At 38.4% G+C, this 21285-nt stretch overlaps 2 protein-coding genes across 2 annotated transcripts; both read left to right on the top strand.

The window, feature by feature from the left end:
* Nucleotides 1-3069: 3069 nt before the first annotated feature.
* LOC143867498 (germin-like protein 8-2) lies at nucleotides 3070-4055 on the top strand. Its single transcript, XM_077376101.1, has 2 exons — nucleotides 3070-3187; nucleotides 3413-4055. The coding sequence occupies exons 1-2, from the start codon at nucleotides 3070-3072 to the stop codon at nucleotides 3967-3969; spliced, it is 675 nt and encodes a 224-aa protein (XP_077232216.1). The 3' UTR covers nucleotides 3970-4055.
* A 12532-nt stretch (nucleotides 4056-16587) lies between these two features.
* Nucleotides 16588-17573, top strand: LOC143867499 (germin-like protein 8-2). Its single transcript, XM_077376102.1, has 2 exons — nucleotides 16588-16705; nucleotides 16931-17573. Exons 1-2 carry the CDS (start codon nucleotides 16588-16590, stop codon nucleotides 17485-17487), a joined length of 675 nt encoding a protein of 224 aa, XP_077232217.1. The 3' UTR covers nucleotides 17488-17573.
* Nucleotides 17574-21285: the final 3712 nt, after the last annotated feature.

Genomic DNA, 21285 nt, shown 5'->3' on the forward strand with positions numbered 1-21285 from the left:
GGAGTGAAACCTATTTAAGTTGTGGGCCATCGAATAGATGGTTTGGATCATCCTATGGTTCAGGTCTTACAGTAACATTAAGGCCCAATTGTAGGTAGGGGTGGTTATTCGGTTTTAACCGAACCGAATAGACCGAAATTTGGTAACCGAAATAATTTCAGTTACCAAATTTCGGTAACCGAAACCGAACCGAATAAAAATTCGGTTATTCAGTTATAACCGAATAACCGAATTGTAGGAGAAATAGAGGGGAAAAATTAAAATCTCGGTTTGGATCGGAGGGCTAGGATCATCCGATCAGAATGATTTTTTGAGCACAACCTAATTAAGTTGGGATCAATCAAATGGACGGTTTTAATGGACGATCAATCAAAAAAAACCAAAACCGAACCGAACCGACCAATTCGGTTCGGGTATTCGGTTTTAACCGAATAATGCTCACCCCTAACTGTAGGCCCCACTTATATTTTTCAAAATGAACTGTACGGTCCACACAATAGGAGGATCCAAGCCGTTCATTTGATGGGCCGCAACGTAAATAGGTTGTTCCCCCAAAATCATTTCCACGGGATGATCTCAAACCTCCGATCTATAATATTTTGGGGTGCAACCTATTTATGTTGTGGGCCATCAAATGGATGGTTTGGATCATCCTATGGTGGGGCCTACCTTGCTTGATGTAGTGTTGTACAGCTGTAGAGTAGAGTGGGGTGATTTTATCCTGGAAGGGGAGAGAAAAAGGAAATGACTGCTTCGTCGGTAAAAAGTAGATGGGAATCGTACTTTATAGTTAGTGGGCTGTCAAGAGGGAAACTAGCCTCCAAGGGGGCCGTCAAGGGCGAAAATATCAGCGCCCTAAAAATAAATTAACATGCAAAAGGAGTTTTGTATGCTTTCTAGATGACTATACGATGGACTTGAATTAGGTGGGCCCCACAAGTTTTTAATTACTTCATCTAACAATCTCGCAAGGGGGTTTTCCACATCACAAGTTCACAACTACCTCGTCACCTAGTTTAGTGAAATGACGTATACTCAGCTCAACAAATCAATAATTAGTGGGAACAGAAACTTTGAAAATGTATAAAACTGGACGTGGCATGGAACTGCATTGTTCTCTGTCGTTGGAGGATACACATCCTTGGATAAGCAATTCTTTGGATTGGCCTCCTTTCATATATAATTTCAAGACGAAAATGCTAAAATGAATGGTGCCCTTGCAAAAAACCATCTGCATGGGCGCTCCTATTGGGACTTCTGATCAAGGTGGATTTCTTTTTCCATTAATTTAATATCTGTCCGTGCCATTTTCATATTTTTCTGTGCTCTTTCAAATGATTTTTGTTGGGATGGACCAATGTGGAGCGACCTTTAGCTGGTTTTTGCAAGGCAGCCATTCCCGTTATCATTTCTCTAATTTATATATGGAATAAACCCCTTGGATTAGCTACATATAGAGTATGCCTTTCCCGCTCAATAAGTGGTGCCCTTTTCAAGATAAATAGGGCATTAATTAAAGGGAAAAATACAGGATACATCCCCTCAACTAGGGCGAAATTCCACTTCTAACCCCGTGGTATCGAAGGTACCAAAGGCAACCCCTCAACTTTCTGACATTTTTAAGTAGATCCCCTACTTTTCACCCTATAGTTCAAAATCCATCAAAGACACCCCCTAACAATTTATTCGTTCCTGTACACCCCGTCATATAACAAGCATTATTGAAAACTAAGGGGGTGTCTTTGGTACCTTTGATACCACGGGGTTAGAAGTGGAATTTTACCATATTTGAGGGGGTGTATCTGTAATTTTCCCTTAATTAAATTATCCAACCTAATGAAAGTCCAGTTGGGAAAAAAGATGTATTAGGTAGTAGTAGATATACTATTGGAGCCATATTGGTACAAATATATAGATAAGGGCGTCTTAGTTGCCCCCAAAATTTATGATATTAAGTTATTGAAAAAATCGTTTTTAAATTCTTTAAGACGTTTTTTGAAAAATTTGCCATCAGTGGGTTAGGATCATCCTACCATAGTTTTAGCGTAGATGATGGATGGCCTTTCGGTGTGAGTGGGGGTCCACCAGATCAACAGCTTCAACGATAGAAAATCGACGCCATTTTTTTTTCTCAAATTGCATATTTGAAAAACAACCAAATGGTAAAAGGAGTTTAAAATATGTTTATTATTTTATTTACAATCTAACTAAGATTTCGCAAAGAATCTTTAATAACGAAGTAACTAAAATAAAAAATTTTAGAGATGCCATAAGTTTTTTTTAACAATTACAAGTGAAATTTTAATTTCTACCTCATTCCTCAGCATATCCATCCTTTTGTTTGTGCTTTCTTGGAAATGACTATTTTCAGAGAAAGGCAAACAAAAGGTGGAAATGTAGCCATTCTTAAGAAAAGATTAACAAAAGGAGAAGGAAATGCTGAAGAGGGGTCGGGAAAAATCAATTTCCTAATTAGAGTGGTATTGGCCAACCTTAAAAAAAGGTCTGCAGATTAGCAATGAAATGGGTAAGTATTTTGGGAATATATACATGGTATAAATAGGGTAGGCATTGTTTGAGGCCGTGTGGGAGATCACCCAGTTTGATTTCAGCATGTCCATCCCTCGGCTAATAGTGTAGCGGACGGTTTTGCGAGAGATGGAGTGAATTGGATCTTTGGTTTTCTTCCTGCATAATATGTCGTTTTTTATTTTTCTTTGTATACTTACGACCAGCTCGGTCGTGGGGCTCGTTCCACTTATTAATTTAGATCTTACCATTTCAAAATATTAAAAACAAAATTTACACACAAAAACAAGTCCGACGACTGCTTCTATTCTTTGCTGGAAAAGATCTACTTGGATAAAAAATTAGATTAGATAGCGTAGTTGTTAAACCGTGTATTGATTTGGTAGTAACAAGACCATTTCCATGAAATCACATGACCCCTAAGCCATGCATCTCTCTATCTATCTCTCTCTCTCTCTCTGCTATAAATATGCACCCTTTCTAAGTTTCTTCCACACCGTCAAAACACTTGCACCCAATACTCTTCTTTAGATTGATAAAATGGAGAAGGCTACTCCCCTCCTTGTACTTGTACTCCTTTCCTTGGCATCTTCTCTTACCTTTGCCGCTGATCCCAGTCCTCTACAGGACTTTTGTGTTGCTGACAATATGTCTCCAGGTACAAATGCTTTTTTTTTATTTCTCAATTTAACTTCCATTAGTATCATGATAATCACGTGTTTGTGCAAACTCAATTCCATTTTTGGTAGGTATTGTGGGGTTTGGCTAGATGACTTGAGAAATATTGTTATTGCATTTACTCTGCGTGTGGACACCGGCCCTACGTGCATGGGTTATGTTTTTTTTTATTGGCTGATCTTTTTTTGATGTTTTTCCTTCTCAGTGTTAGTCAATGGCGTGGTTTGCAAGGACCCAATGCTCGCTCAAGCAAGCGATTTCTTCTTCCCAGGGCTTGACATGCCACGCAACACAAATAACCGAGTTGGGTCCAATGTGACCGCAGTGAACGTGGTCCAAATACCAGGACTCAACACTCTTGGCATCTCCATGGCTCGCATAGACTTTGCACCCTATGGACTAAACCCTCCCCACACACACCCAAGGGGCACTGAGATGATTGTAGTTCAAGAGGGCACCCTCCTCGTTGGTTTCGTCACCTCTAACCTTGCAAATGGCGAAAATCGGCTCATATCAAAGGTCCTCAATAAGGGTGATGTGTTTGTGTTTCCAATAGGTCTCATTCACTTCCAATTCAATGTTGGACAGACCAATGCGGTGGCCATTGCCGCTCTGGCAAGTCAGAACCCAGGTGTGATCACCATAGCTAATGCCGTCTTCGGATCAAACCTGCCCATCTCCGATGATGTTCTCGCCAAGGCCTTCCAACTTGACAAGAAAGTAGTTGATTTTCTTCAGGCACAGTTCGGGCCCAAAAACTAGATAACTACCGACAAGGATCCCATGCATTAACTACAATAGTGTATTTGAATAAGCAAACTTGGTGTTTGCATTTCTTAAAATCGTAATAATAATACAGTTTGAGCATGTCAATGGGACAATCAAGCGATTGATTGAATATACAGTCTTGTTTTTCATGAATTCTCTCTCTCTCTCTCTCTCTCTCTCTCTCTCTCTCTCTCTCTCTCTCTCACACACACACACACACACACACCCAAATCCGAGATCCAGGCCGGGCAAACGACGGTGCCTCATACCTACAACGCGACCCTCACAATCTGGTAAGGTAATTAGAATCATATATCGGAAATAAATCCAGGCATATATCAGAGTAGTAAAGCCAATGTAAAACTAAAACATCGATGTCCATCAATACTATTAAAAGATGTATACACGCTCAAGTGCAAATTACTAGTCCTTTGACCAAATAAAACGAGGGTACGCTCCCACTCCAGATCTTTGCACAAGTCCAATTTCAATATCTGAAAATTTTAAACTACGAGTGAGCTAACGCTCAGATAGTAAACAAGCATTACTCTAGCTGGGTCTAGCATGGTAGGGAAACAGAAGGCTGCAACAGAAAGTCAAAGTGAAGCCGAAACTTAGAGTGAGGGATACACTACACATTCTGATGGTTCAACACAAGTAATTTTGAGCCACACAAAATATGCTTAACACAAGGTAAATAATCAGGGATTCATATTACCACAAATGGATAAGAGCCAAAATAGAACATACAAAATTTGCATGTAGAAACCGAAACTGAAATGAGAAGCATGGCCACAATTATAAAAGCCGAAATAGGAGGCAAGGAGCAATGTGAAGTAAAATAGGCATAGAATGAGTAATCAGAGAATCATTTTCCCAAGATACGAACCAAACAAGATCAAATCACATACCTAGACTAAAAATGAAGCTGGAACTGAAATATGCAACAAGAAGCATGGTCGCGTATTTCAAAAGTTCACAGTGGAGATTTTACAAGCAGCATGATCAAACACAAGTAACTGAGATCAAAATATACCAATAGACATAGTCAGGATATTCAAAAGGATTCACTTATCACAAGACATAAACAAGGTCTTCATCATAATATTTTGAAGAAGATCAAAAGTTTGAACCTTCTTCCAAAAATGATTTTAGTAAAGAACTTGAATATTTGAAGAAAGAAAATGAAACCCTCAAGGAAGAAAATGAGGGATTAATTCTTGAATTTTCTTATCAAATTGTTGAATTAAAAAGTGATCATGAAAATTAATAAATACTCAAACAGGGAAAATCAAGAAGAAATTAATGATTTTTTAAACCAAATTCAAGATCTTAAAAGAGAAAATGAAAAGTTGAGAATATGTCTAAATAGGTTTATTAATGGGGATAGAATTGTAGACATTATTCTTAAAAGATCTAGATGCACAACTTACTATAGAACATATTTTGCATCTAGAAGGCATGCTAACCCATCCATAAGATGTCACTATTGTGGATCTTATGGACATTATAAATTTCAATGTGAGCATAGAAATCAATATTCTAAATGGGTTAGAAGGAATGGACCCAATAAAACTTGGGTTCTAAAAGCTCCAACATGAATCATTGTTTGAGTTTTTACTCAGATTTAGGGGCTGGAGCTAAAAATTGAAAAATCTTTACAATTTGAAAATGAATGTTGAAAATCATTTTGAGATGATGAGTTAAGCCGAAGGTTGAACTTAAAATGAAAATTCTTGAGTCCTTGGCAATTTCTTTTTGAAAACCCCCTCTTATATTGAATTTCTAAATAAAAAAAGAGGGAGTTGTAGTTTTAAATTCTATTTGACTAAGGCGAACCTAAAACTTATGTATTAATATTTCAAAACCCCTTGATATTTTGATATGCTCTCATCTCTTCTTTATGTGGATGACAAAGGAGGAAAGAAATTTGGTGTTATGTTTTAAAGTTCTAAGTTGGAATATCATTTACTTCAAAACATATTTTATTGGAAAATCCCTTGTATGATGTCATCAAAAAAGGGGGGAGATGTAAGCCTAATTGTTCAACCCTTGGCTATCTTCTATTTTATGATGATTCAAAACACAAATGATTATATGTACTAATTGTGTTTGTTATTTAAGTCGAAGGTTCGTCAAGGTTCAAAGTCAAAGCAAGAGGAGATCCATGAAGTTGAAAGGGACTAGAAGACACAATTTGAAGAAGATCAAAAGTCAAGTCTTGTGTCAAATAGAATGTAAAATCCAATCCCACACTTAGGATCCAAACAAGGCATCAAAAGAGGGTTAAAATACCCCAAGTAAGCTAATGGAATGAAGAAAATCAAGCGGACCAAGTTCCCAAGGCAAAACAATAGGAAAATATGAAATGGCCAAAATTCAGGGGGGGGGACGATCGATCGAGACATGGTCGGTCGACCGGTGCCATTCTGATATAAAAAAAAGGAAAAAAATACATTTACACCCCCTCTTGTTTCTGACAACTCTAACCCTGACTTTCAAAACGTGACAAGTACACCCCCTGAGGTTTCAATTTGTGACAAGTACACCCCCTCCTTCAACTGTCCGTCGGTTTAACCTGATAGAAAGACTAAAACTAACCATGGTTAATATTTTGACGCCAGAAACACCCTCATTTGCAGAGGGATTAGGGTTACGCCATTTTCCACTGCTGCCGTCGCCACCTTCGGCCACCGCCGACACCTCCGGCCACCGCCGTCACCTCCACCACAAACAATGAAACCCCACCCATGGCTACATCAAAGCCACATTTCAAGAAAAAAAATAAAACAAAAAAGCCCTAAAATATTAGGGTTTATGTGCAATTCATGATAATGGTGCGAATGAAGATAAATAAAACTCCTAAATCAAGGGTTTATGTTGATAAATAAACAAGGGTTTGAATCAAACCCTAATTTCAGTTTTTAAGTAACCCTAATTTCAGTTTTTAAGTCTGAAAACCTTAATTTTCAGTTGGGGAAGACGAGGGCATTTTGGTCATTTCTACCTCGCCATCTACTCCGTCACGTTAAAACAACTTCAGGGGGTGTACTTGTCACGTTTTGAAAGTCAGGGTTAGAATTGAATGTGTTAGAAACTAAAGGGGGTGTGTCTGTATTTTTCCCTTAAAAAACATGAGAGAGCCTCTGGCGGTCCACCGTGAGTGACTTCGCAAGTATTTTAAATAGCCTAACGGCTAGTTTAAACTATCCATTACAGAGCCGTTGGGGGTGTCCCAAATGGCTAGTTTTTGGGTTTTTGGCTATAAAAGGGTTCTCAAACCACTTAGACAAAATCAACAAGCTCTAATATACACTTAAAGCATCTCTTGAGTGAAAAGTCACTCCTTGTGCCTCTCTTCGAGAAATCTTATGAGGGATTGGATTCAAGGCTTAAAATTGTATATCTTTATGAGAGCATCTTGTGTAATTGCCTTTGAACAATGCATTCCTTCATTCTTTTAATCTTATATTTGGCAAGTAATCAGAGATGCAGAGCCTTCTCCGAAGGTGAGTGTTGGGAGACATAGATCCGTCTCCGTCGACAAGTGTTGAGACGCAGAGCAACCTCGTTGTATTGGTTTGATCTTCACCGTTAAGAACAGATTTTAGTGACCATCAACAGTTGTGGTGGAGATGTAGGTCTGGGGTTTTAAACCGAACCCCTATTAAATCTCATTGTACTCCTTCCCTTATCTCCTTTACTTTACTTGTGCATTGATTTTAAGTTCTTTGTGTTTATTGTTAAAATTTTCTTTGATTTAATTTCTTAATCAATCCTTTAAAAGGGCACAATTTTATAAATCTAATTCGCTTCCCCTTTGGGTTGCAATCACCTAGGCCTACACATATTTATTTTCAGATTCCTTGCAAGATTCCATTGCCGCCATGTATTCGGGCTCGGTACAGGATAATGCAACCGTTGGTAGCAAGTTTGACATCAAACTAATAAGACCATTCCTAAACTCGAATACATTACCCATAATAGATCTTCCTTTGTCCATAACATTAGCATAACTTGCATAAAAAAAACCATGCAGCGACTTCGAATCCTTCTCATATGTGATAGCATAATCACTAGTACCTCTTACATAGAAAAGCGCTCATTTGACTGAAACTCGGCAGTGGAATCAATATGCACGGCAGAAACAAGATTGAGCTAAAAACAAAAACTTTTCGATCCACCAACTGAACCAAGATCTTAGTTGCTAGATTAATCAATGTTTATGAATTGAAATTCGGATGGTTAAGGACATTTACCAATTGGTTGACCGATACTGCCAATCTCTGCTTGATCTACTCCCCATTAGGTACCCGACGTTTCTGAAACCCAAGCTGGTCCGGAAGTCGAAGTAGTGGCTTCTCAAACCGTGCGGTTGAAGGAGAAATAGGAGAGAACTTGGAATCCTCTCCCAAACTAAAACCAATAAGGCTTTCAAGTTCTTCTAAAGAACTAGAAACAAAACTAGAAGCGGGAAAAAGAAAGGAGAAAAATGAAATTGGGAGGGGAGATGGGCTGGACGAATTTTGCATATGGGTTTCCAAATATTGCAAGTAATCCAAATTGTCCACCCATCCCCTCCGTTTATAGAGTTCCCTCTAGCAATTCGTTCCCTTGTATGTGTCCCCTTGATTTTGGAAACTAAATTCAATTAAAACTCTCCGTTTCTTAAACATGTAAAACACATGGATACTCAAAATGATTTTTTCTTATTGAATGTTACCAATAACCAATGGGACTTTTAGAAATAGGAAACCTTCTCCAACTCAAATTCTCTCTTTTCCTTTTTAAATTTCCACCAATAGGAAATTAGAATAAATCAACCAATGGGATCTCTCATAACTGTTATCCAATAGGATTTGAGCATTTAATAAGCACATGTTAATTAAGACATGTACACACCATAATATGGTGTATCTCATCTTTAATACATGTGTGTGCACCCTATGTATGGTGCTCTTCCTCCCTGTATCACATATAGTGGATCCAATCCATATCACACATACGATCAAATCTGAAACCCATATTGTCCAACAATCCATAAGGGTCTAGCGAGTTGTGAGTGTGATCGGCCCAGGGATCCAATGATCATTCTCACAGGGTCCACAATGGGCCCTACTGTGATCTCACGCAATGTAGTCCAACTACGATAGCATTAGGCAAGTGACCCCCACCATGACGTTACCCTGAAGAAGACCATTAGATCAAATTACCCAAATCACATCCAATGTGTAGTCCTTCCTCCAATCCTTCATTTACCGAGTTGGGTCTTGTGGAGGGTGGACATCAATTACCCCATGGGCTCACTCAATGGTATACCTTTCTATCTATCAAGCTTGGGCCCGCAAATGCATTTGCAGCTCCCTTTTGAAACAATCAATGTTTTTGAAAAACTTTGATAAACAATTTATCAAACGGATTGGCCAGTCATTATTTAATGGCCTAGCTGAGATCGAAATTGCAAATGATTTTCCTCTATGGGAGGGGTGGAGGATTCAATGATGGGCATCACTATTGACCCCACGGGTTTACCCCATGACCCAGCACTACCCGCTGGTAACCCCGGACCGGGGACTACTGTTAGATAGACCAAAGCCATAAGGTGCGCCCACAGACTAAAAATATCCCTCAGGTCTAAGGACATATCCAAGGGTCCTGTCTGATAGAATAACCTTATCCAATTCCTTGTCCACAGGTTATTCTACGAAGCCATCCGTTCAGTGTGTGATCCAATCATTTCGCCCATTCCACCTACTTAGAATCAACTACCTCAGTGACCTAGATAGGCCACCCCAATGCGTATATGGAGGCAGGTTCGATTCTAGTTGTGTACAGGTACGAGATGTCCAATCTCAACCCCAACCAAGAACATTCTAGGTCTGCAAAGAACCTGAAGATCATATCTCCCCACCACATAATCTCAATGTGCATGACCTATCCTACGATGCTACCTAAGGATAAAGGTGTGCCTAGAAGCACATTAGGTTAATGGTTTATCTATCTTTTAAGGGTTTCTAACATCTAAAACCTAAGGCTCCATGGGTTGACCAGTCTCATGCTTGGGTTGCATTCATGGAAGAGAATTGTGTCTCCACCCTTAAACAATTGGGCATATAAGTTAATAATATATTGTTGCCAGGCATATTCTCACGATTCACTCCAACAAATACCCAATAGATGTCATGTAACAATAAATAATAGTTGCAACATTACAACAACTGGATTTTGATTAGGGCACACACCCTAACAATGACGGCTTCTGAATGCGCTTTACCCAGATTCCCCATAAACCGGCTTAAAACTCCAACCGCGTAAGTAATTTTTGGCCTAGTATATACCATGGAAAACATCAAGCTCCCGACAAGGGTAGCATATGGGATTCGATCCATTTTCTTCACATCCTCTTCCGATTTTGGGCACTGATTGGAACATAACTTAAAGTAAGCTGCTAATGTGTCTTTATCGGCTTAGACTTGCTCATCCCAAACCATTCAAGCACCTTTTTTATAAACATCTTTTGTGAAAGCAACAAAGTTCCAAGGATAAAAAGAATGGAACTTTGTTGCTTTCACAAAATATGTTTGTAAAAAAGGGGCTTGAAAGGTTTGGGATAAGCAAATCTAAGCCGATAAAGCCATCATCAGCGGCTCACTTTAAGATATGTTCCGATCAATTCCCAAAATCGGAAGAGGAGATGAAGAAAATGGATCGAGTCCCATATGCTAGCATTGTTGGGAGCTTGATGTTTATCGTGATATGAACTAGGCCGAACATTGCTTATGCGGTTGGAGTTTTAATCCGGTTTATGGCGAATCCAGGTAAAGCACATTCGGAGGCCGCCAAATTGGTGCTTCGCTACCTAAGAAGTACTACTGATTATGTTATGATATATGGAAAGGATTCGAATCCGTTGCATGATTTTGTTGATACAAGTTATGCTAATGATATGGACAAAGAAAGATCTACTACGGGTTATATATTTAGGTTTGGGAATGGTCCTATTAATTAGATGTCAAAGCTGCAACCAACGGTTGCATTATCCACTATCGAGGCATTAAGTTAAAACCTATGGATTTATTTTGTGATAACATGAGTATCATTTATTTGGCCAAGAATTCAATTTTTCACAAAGGACCACATATATATCGGTTCAATATCACTACATTTAGGAAGTCATTAAAGATGGAAGGATCTATTTGTTGAAGGTGTGAACCAAAGAGAATGTGGTGGATATGCTCATAAAGATGGTTCAAGGAGAGAAGTTATATTGAAGTTTATCTTCCCCCAGTCTCAAGAAGGAAGGGTTGGCACGCTGGTGATTGTGCATCAAGGTGGAGATTGTTAAAATGGTGACGCATGAGCACCATTTTTTTATTTCTTTTTTCGAAGTCGGTATCTCTTGGTCTTTTAAATGGGATGTTTTCCTTGCCTCTCTCATATGGTTTTTTAAAGACAAAAGATAAATAGGGTTTAAAAAAGGAGAAGAGTGAGAGATTTCAGAGGAGAAAAGGTTTAGACAAGAAAAGAGGGGTTTCCTCTTGGGGCTTTAGGAGGGCTTTGTGGTAAAGCGAAAACAAGTTTCTTCTTCTTGGTTTTCCAAGGTGTGTTCCTCTTCTTATGGTGTGCCCATCAAATGGATGGTTTGGATCTTCCTATGGTGTGGGGCGGGGATGGGGATTAGATATTCCCCATGGGGAGGGGAGGGGGATTCCCCATGATCCCCGCAGTGGGGAGGGGAAGGGGAGGGGGAAAATTCCCCGCATAGGGCAAGGGGTAGGGGACCCCAACATCCGGCCCCGACCCGCCCCGTTGCCAGCCTTAAGAAAGATCTCTCAAGGAAGAAGATGCTAGTGTGTTTAAATCTGTCAGTGATAACAAACTGATCTTGATCAGTTCTTCTTCATGCATTCAACAAGAAAATAATGGAATGAAGAGAAAAAGGACTATAACACTAGTCTACAATTCCAATTCATTAACAAGGAAAGAAAGAATAAAGGAGAAGAGCCTCTCTCTCTCTCTCTCTCTCTCTCTCTCTCTCTCTCAAATCAATGTCATTCTCAGAAATGAAATGAGATTGGCTTCATATAGACAGCCCTTACAACTAACATCAACCAACATAACCCCCAATGGTAAAGAGACTAAAAAAGGACATGTATAATAATCAAATGATTAATAATGATGACTACTAAATATAACAAAATATGGAAGGACAATAGTATAATAACATTACTATTGCAAGTAATGGTGAAGCAGATGCACCAAAGGATGTAGTGCATCACACTTGCCTTCTTAGAAAGAACTCGGCCCTGAGTTCACATAAATTCCACCCGGGAATTAGTCCACCTGGATCAAAGATGAAGATATACACACCCTCGTCCCAAGGAATATAACCTCCCACCTTAATTCTCTTATTGAGTTGTATCTTACCATGTGATGTGCGTGGGCTAGTAGAATACCTATAATCCCCAATTCAATGTCTGCTGAATATGACATATGTGTAGTAGTCCGCTGTTTAAACCAAATATGACATATGTGTAGCAGTCCACTATGTAAACGTATCATATATAGAATTGACAACCATTAGCCCCATCTCCTTCTCTTTGAAATGACAAGTGTAAGGGCCGTCTCTCTCTCTCTCTCTCTCTCTCTCTCTCTCTCTCTCTCTCTCTCTCTCTCTCTCTCTCTCTCTCTCTCTCTCTCTCTCTATCAGCATTAAAATCATTAAATGTTAAAAACGAAATAAATGTAAAGTGTAATGATAAAGGGCGGTGAAACTTTGAGAAATTCGGGTGATAGAATTTTTTTTTAATACTTTATAGGTTCTAATAGTTTATATAAAAATAAGCCATGGAAAATATTAATTATAAGGGCCGTGACTACAAGGTTCTAATTCTTCACACGCACACACACGCACACGCACGCACGCACTAGCACACTGGCGCACACGCACATAGGGATTTGCTAGCATTCATCGCAGAAGCCATTTTACGGCTGCGCTGTTGTATGTGAGGGCAGCCACCTCGTGAATGAAGACAAACTCTCACATCGCGGATGGTCTGTTGATGGATGCTAGCAAATCCCTACGTACACTCACACACGATATAGTTACTTAACTTTTAAAGAGGCAATTCCTTAATATTCTATTTGTAGATACGATTAATTTAAAATTAACCTATTTACACATTATGCCCCTTCGTATTTGATTGTTTAAGGCGTTCATATATTTGGCCCGATTGCGGATGGACCATTGTTTCAAAAATCTCCATTGTGAGACAATCTTAGAATCTAAATTTATGGCATATAAATGGATGAAAATGAATTATTGTAAGTTTAAAAAAAAAAAAAGATTAGCGGCATTAACTTATCTATTTTAGGAATGTTTTAAAAGATCAAGAATGGTAGGGATTATTATTTAAAAACAAGAATAAGTCGCACCCTTAGCGAATTCATCAGAATGATAATCTCTTCAAAATTTGGGGAGTTTTCTTAAAAAAATTGGACCATTTACAAATCCTAATTATAAGATATATAAGACCATATGTAGATACATAAGACATGAGAGATATAATAGCTTATATTACGAAATTTTATTAGTTTTTTTATAAACACATAAGATATAAGAGATTTACTCTTGGCATTTACACTTATCTGTTCAGATTGTATAATTATCTTCGTCATATGCAAAAGAAAATTTAGGGCAGAATGTGAAATTCTCATCATTTTTATTTGTACCATGAGCTTTATCTTAAATGCGAATGATTTTTTAAATTAAAAGAAATTTTGTGTAGTTGTTTGATTTTTTAACTTTTAATAATTTATGGACAAAGGAAGATCTATTATGGGTTATGCTAATGGGAATGGTCCTATTAGTTGGATGCCAAAGTTGCAACCAACGGTTGCCTTATCCACTATCGAGGCCGAGTACATGGAGACAGCGGAAGCTTGCTAGAAAGTAGTTTGGCTTCAAGGTTTGATGGGTGAGATTGGCATCGAGTCAAAACCCATGGATTATTTTTTTGTGATAACATGTGCATCATTTGTTTGGCCATGAATTCGGTTAATCACAAAAGGACCAAACATATATCGGTACAATATCACTACATTCAGGAAGTCTGATGGAAGGATCTATTTGTTGAAAGTGTGAACCAAGGAGAATGTAGTGGATATGATCGTAACGATGGTTCAAGGAGAAAAGTTAGATCGAAGTTTATCTTCTCTCGGTCTCAAGAAGGAAGACTTGGTATGCCGATGATTATGCATCAATGTGGAGATTGTTAAAATGGTGACGCATGAGCACCAGTTTTTTCATTTTTTGTTTTTTTGGAGCGGGTCTCACTTGGTCTTTTAAGTGGGATGTTTTCCATGCCTCTCTCATATGGTTTTGTAAAGGCAAGAGATAAAAAGGTTTTTAAAAAGGAGGAGAAGAGTGAGAGGTTTGAGAGGAGAAAAGGTTACTACAAGAAATGAGGGGTTTTCTCTTTGGGCTCTAGGAGGGCTTCTCTGGTGAGGCGAAAACATGTTTCTTCTTCCTGGTTACTTAGGGTGTGTTCCTCTTCTTTCATTCTTCATTTCCATTAGTTTTTCCTTGCAACCCTAGCATAATGTTGGAGGTTTTTTTAAGGGGATTTCTCCTCATACTTAGTGTATAGATTTGGGGGTTTTTTGTGATTGTATAGAAGGTTGGAGAGAAGGGTTTTTCGGTGGTTTTTACAAGTGTGGAGGTAACGTTGTGCTATTTGGTTTGAAATAATGGACCTGTGTTACCTTGTCGTTGGATGTAGCCCATTATGGTGAACTGCATATATTGTTTTCTTCTTGTGATTGCTTGTGATTTATTTCTTTTGCTCCTCTTAAAAACTGGGCTGCTGTTGGATCAAATATCAAGGGGGTACCGCCCACATGGGACTTGACCGTCGGGCACCGTATTAAAACTCTTGTTTTATAATATTGTAAAGTAGTAACGGTTTGCTAGAAGAACTCTTAATTTGACAATATATTTTCTGAATTATAGTTTATAATGTAAAAGATATTAACAAGGGAAAAGTGTTTCTACTCGGTCAAAAGTAGATAACGTCGTCTACTACGTCGCATGAAACAAAGTGGGCCCACATTGCTTGGATAATCCAGAGCATTCATTTGTTAGGCCCTGAGATAGATAGGGTGTGCCCTAAAAATCAACTTCAAACGATCATCCTAACCCTTCAATTTGTGGAGGTTAAAAATGGGAGGTTCATAGCCCTCCATATTTAACCTCCACAAATAGAAGGGTTGGGATGATCTTATGGTTTTTATTTTATTTTATTTTATTTTGGCACACCCTAACTATTGCGATCAGGACCCAAACAATGTGGGCCCCACTGTAACTTTGGCCGACGGAGTAGATAACGTATCTACTCGGCCGTGTAGAAACACTTTTCCCTATTAACAATTAGATTGGTATGGTAATTCCATCACAATATTATCCGAAAACATGAAATTGTCAAAACGATTTCCCGAAGGAAATGATATATTAAGACGTTTTTTGATAAATTTGCCATCAGTGGATCAGGATCATCCTATCATAGTTTTAACGTAGATGATGGATGGATTTTTTATGTGAGTGGGGGTCCACCATATCAACAGCTTGAACGACAGAAAATCGACACCAATTATTTCTCAAATCGCATATTTGAAAAACATCCAAATGGTCAAAGGAGTTTAAAATATATTTATTTACCATTTAACCAAGTTTTGGCAACTAATCTTTAATAGCGAAGTAACGAAAATAAAATTTTTTATAGATGCTGTAAGTTTTTTTATAATTACAAGTGAAATTTTATTTTCTACCCCATTCCTCCGCATATCCATCCTTTTGTTTGTGCTTTCTTGGAAATGACTATTTTCAGGGAAAGGCAAACAAAAGGTGGAAATATAGCCATTCTTACGAAAAGATAAACAAGAGGAGGTGGTAATGCTGAAAAGGGGTCGGGAAAAATCAATTTCCTAATTAGAGTGGTATTGGCCAACCTTAAAAAAAGGTCTGCAAATTAGCAATCAAATGGGTAGGTATAAATAGGGTAGGCATTGTTCGAGACCATGTGGGAGATCACCCAGTTTGATTTCAGCATGTCCTTCGCTCGGCTAATAGGGTAGCGGACCGTTTCGCGAGAGATGGAGTAAATTGGATCTTTGATTTTCTTCCTCCATAATATGTTGTTTCTTATTTTTCTTTGTCTGTACTCATGACCAGTTGGGTGGTGGGGCAAGCCCCACTTATTAATTTAGATCTAAGCATTTAAAAAAAGGGCAGGCATTTTTCAACTCAGATAAGTTACATTATAATTTAGGTACGAAAAGATTGTTTCAACTTTCACAGAAAAAAGAGTCTGACGACTGCTTCTATTCTTTGCGGGGAAAGATCTACTTGGATGAAAAAAATAGATTAGATAGCGTAGTTGTTAAACCATATATTGATTAAGTTGTAACAAGACCATTTCCATGAAATCACATGACACTTAAGCCATGCATCTGTTTCTCTCTCTCTCTCTCTCTGCCTATAAATATGCACCCATTCTAAGCTTCTTCCACACCATCAAAACACTCGCACCCAATACTCCTCTTTAGATTGATAAAATGGAGAAGGCTACTCCCCTCCTTGTACTTGTACTCCTTTCCTTGGCATCTTCTCTTACCTTTGCCGCTGATCCCAGTCCTCTACAGGACTTTTGTGTTGCTGACAATATGTCTCCAGGTACAAATGCTTTTTTTTTATTTCTCAATTTAACTTCCATTAGTATCATGATAATCACGTGTTTGTGCAAACCCAATTCCATTTTTGGTAGGTATTGTGGGGTTTGGCTAGATGACTTGAGAAATATTGTTATTGCATTTACTCTGCGTGTGGACACCGGCCCTACGTGCATGGGTTATGTTTTTTTTTATTGGCTGATCTTTTTTTGATGTTTTTCCTTCTCAGTGTTAGTCAATGGCGTGGTTTGCAAGGACCCAATGCTCGCTCAGGCAAGCGATTTCTTCTTTCCAGGGCTTGACATGCCACGCAACACAAATAACCGAGTTGGGTCCAATGTGACCGCAGTGAACGTGGTCCAAATACCAGGACTCAACACTCTTGGCATCTCCATGGCTCGCATAGACTTTGCACCCTACGGACTAAACCCTCCCCACACACACCCAAGGGGCACTGAGATGATTGTAGTTCAAGAGGGCACCCTCCTCGTTGGTTTCGTCACCTCTAACCTTGCAAATGGCGAAAATCGGCTCATATCAAAGGTCCTCAATAAGGGTGATGTGTTTGTGTTTCCAATAGGTCTCATTCACTTCCAATTCAATGTTGGACAGACCAATGCGGTGGCCATTGCCGCTCTGGCAAGTCAGAACCCAGGTGTGATCACCATAGCTAATGCCGTCTTCGGATCAAACCTGCCCATCTCCGATGATGTTCTCGCCAAGGCCTTCCAACTTGACAAGAAAGTAGTTGATTTTCTTCAGGCACAGTTCGGGCCCAAAAACTAGATAACTACCGACAAGGATCCCATGCATTAACTACAATAGTGTATTTGAATAAGCAAACTTGGTGTTTGCATTTCTTAAAATCGTAATAATAATACAGTTTGAGCATGTCAATGGGACAATCAAGCGATTGATTGAATATACAGTCTTGTTTTTCATGAATTCTCTCTCTCTCTCTCACACACACACACACACACACACACACCCAAATCCGAGATCCAGGCCGGGCAAACGACGGTGCCTCATACCTACAACGCGACCCTCACAATCTGGTAAGGTAATTAGAATCATATATCGGAAATAAATCCAGGCATATATCAGAGTAGTAAAGCCAATGTAAAACTAAAACATCGATATCCATCAATACTATTAAAAGATGTATACACGCTCAAGTGCAAATTACTAGTCCTTTGACCAAATAAAACGAGGGTACGCTCCCACTCCAGATCTTTGCACAAGTCCAATTTCAATATCTGAAAATTTTAAACTACGAGTGAGCTAACGCTCAGATAGTAAACAAGCATTACTCTAGCTGGGTCTAGCATGGTAGGGAAACAGAAGGCTGCAACAGAAAGTCAAAGTGAAGCCGAAACTTAGAGTGAGGGATACACTACACATTCTGATGGTTCAACACAAGTAATTTTGAGCCACACAAAATATGCTTAACACAAGGTAAATAATCAGGGATTCATATTACCACAAATGGATAAGAGCCAAAATAGAACATACAAAATTTGCATGTAGAAACCGAAACTGAAATGAGAAGCATGGCCACAATTATAAAAGCCGAAATAGGAGGCAAGGAGCAATGTGAAGTAAAATAGGCATAGAATGAGTAATCAGAGAATCATTTTCCCAAGATACGAACCAAACAAGATCAAATCACATACCTAGACTAAAAATGAAGCTGGAACTGAAATATGCAACAAGAAGCATGGTCGCGTATTTCAAAAGTTCACAGTGGAGATTTTACAAGCAGCATGATCAAACACAAGTAACTGAGATCAAAATATACCAATAGACATAGTCAGGATATTCAAAAGGATTCACTTATCACAAGACATAAACAAGGTCTTCATCATAATATTTTCAAGAAGATCAAAAGTTTGAACCTTCTTCCAAAAATGATTTTAGTAAAGAACTTGAATATTTGAAGGAAGAAAATGAAACCCTCAAGGAAGAAAATGAGGGATTAATTCTTGAATTTTCTTATCAAATTGTTGAATTAAAAAGTGATCATGAAAATTAATAAATACTCAAACAGGGAAAATCAAGAAGAAATTAATGATTTTTTAAACCAAATTCAAGATCTTAAAAGAGAAAATGAAAAGTTGAGAATATGTCTAAATAGGTTTATTAATGGGGATAGAATTGTAGACATTATTCTTAAAAGATCTAGATGCACAACTTACTATAGAACATATTTTGCATCTAGAAGGCATGCTAACCCATCCATAAGATGTCACTATTGTGGATCTTATGGACATTATAAATTTCAATGTGAGCATAGAAATCAATATTCTAAATGGGTTAGAAGGAATGGACCCAATAAAACTTGGGTTCTAAAAGCTCCAACATGAATCATTGTTTGAGTTTTTACTCAGATTTAGGGGCTGGAGCTAAAAATTGAAAAATCTTTACAATTTGAAAATGAATGTTGAAAATCATTTTGAGATGATGAGTTAAGCCGAAGGTTGAACTTAAAATGAAAATTCTAGAGTCCTTGGCAATTTCTTTTTGAAAACCCCCTCTTATATTGAATTTCTAAATAAAAAAAGAGGGAGTTGTAGTTTTAAATTCTATTTGACTAAGGCGAACCTAAAACTTATGTATTAATATTTCAAAACCCCTTGATATTTTGATATGCTCTCATCTCTTCTTTATGTGGATGACAAAGGAGGAAAGAAATTTGGTGTTATGTTTTAAAGTTCTAAGTTGGAATATCATTTACTTCAAAACATATTTTATTGGAAAATCCCTTGTATGATGTCATCAAAAAAGGGGGGAGATGTAAGCCTAATTGTTCAACCCTTGGCTATCTTCTATTTTATGATGATTCAAAACACAAATGATTATATGTACTAATTGTGTTTGTTATTTAAGTTGAAGGTTCGTCAAGGTTCAAAGTCAAAGCAAGAGGAGATCCATGAAGTTGAAAGGGACTAGAAGACACAATTTGAAGAAGATCAAAAGTCAAGTCTTGTGTCAAATAGAATGTAAAATCCAATCCCACACTTAGGATCCAAACAAGGCATCAAAAGAGGGTTAAAATACCCCAAGTAAGCTAATGGAATGAAGAAAATCAAGCGGACCAAGTTCCCAAGGCAAAACAATAGGAAAATATGAAATGGCCAAAATTCAGGGGGGGGACGGTCGATCGAGACATGGTCGGTCGACCGGTGCCATTCTGATATAAAAAAAAGGAAAAAAATACATTTACACCCCCTCTTGTTTCTGACAACTCTAACCCTGACTTTCAAAACGTGACAAGTACACCCCCTGAGGTTTCAATTTGTGACAAGTACACCCCCTCCTTCAACTGTCCGTCGGTTTAACCTGATAGAAAGACTAAAACTAACCATGGTTAATATTTTGACGCCAGAAACACCCTCATTTGCAGAGGGATTAGGGTTACGCCATTTTCCACTGCTGCCGTCGCCACCTTCGGCCACCGCCGACACCTCCGGCCACCGCCGTCACCTCCACCACAAACAATGAAACCCCACCCATGGCTACATCAAAGCCACATTTCAAGAAAAAAAATAAAACAAAAAAAGCCCTAAAATATTAGGGTTTATGTGCAATTCATGATAATGGTGCGAATGAAGATAAATAAAACTCCTAAATCAAGGGTTTATGTTGATAAATAAACAAGGGTTTGAATCAAACCCTAATTTCAGTTTTTAAGTAACCCTAATTTCAGTTTTTAAGTCTGAAAACCTTAATTTTCAGTTGGGGAAGACGAGGGCATTTTGGTCATTTCTACCTCGCCATCTACTCCGTCACGTTAAAACAACTTCAGGGGGTGTACTTGTCACGTTTTGAAAGTCAGGGTTAGAATTGAATGTGTTAGAAACTAAAGGGGGTGTGTCTGTATTTTTCCCTTAAAAAACATGAGAGAGCCTCTGGCGGTCCACCGTGAGTGACTTCGCAAGTATTTTAAATAGCCTAACGGCTAGTTTAAACTATCCATTACAGAGCCGTTGGGGGTGTCCCAAATGGCTAGTTTTTGGGTTTTTGGCTATAAAAGGGTTCTCAAACCACTTAGACAAAATCAACAAGCTCTAATATACACTTAAAGCATCTCTTGAGTGAAAAGTCACTCCTTGTGCCTCTCTTCGAGAAATCTTATGAGGGATTGGATTCAAGGCTTAAAATTGTATATCTTTATGAGAGCATCTTGTGTAATTGCCTTTGAACAATGCATTCCTTCATTCTTTTAATCTTATATTTGGCAAGTAATCAGAGATGCAGAGCCTTCTCCGAAGGTGAGTGTTGGGAGACATAGATCCGTCTCCGTCGACAAGTGTTGAGGCGCAGAGCAACCTCGTTGTATTGGTTTGATCTTCACCGTTAAGAACAGATTTTAGTGACCATCAACAGTTGTGGTGGAGATGTAGGTCTGGGGTTTTAAACCGAACCCCTATTAAATCTCATTGTACTCCTTCCCTTATCTCCTTTACTTTACTTGTGCATTGATTTTAAGTTCTTTGTGTTTATTGTTAAAATTTTCTTTGATTTAATTTCTTAATCAATCCTTTAAAAGGGCACAATTTTATAAATCTAATTCGCTTCCCCTTT

Source organism: Tasmannia lanceolata, unplaced genomic scaffold (genome assembly GCF_043159265.1).
Source record: "Tasmannia lanceolata isolate RefF3 unplaced genomic scaffold, GAP_Taslan_0.1 ptg000257l, whole genome shotgun sequence".
Lineage (NCBI taxonomy): Eukaryota > Viridiplantae > Streptophyta > Magnoliopsida > Canellales > Winteraceae > Tasmannia > Tasmannia lanceolata.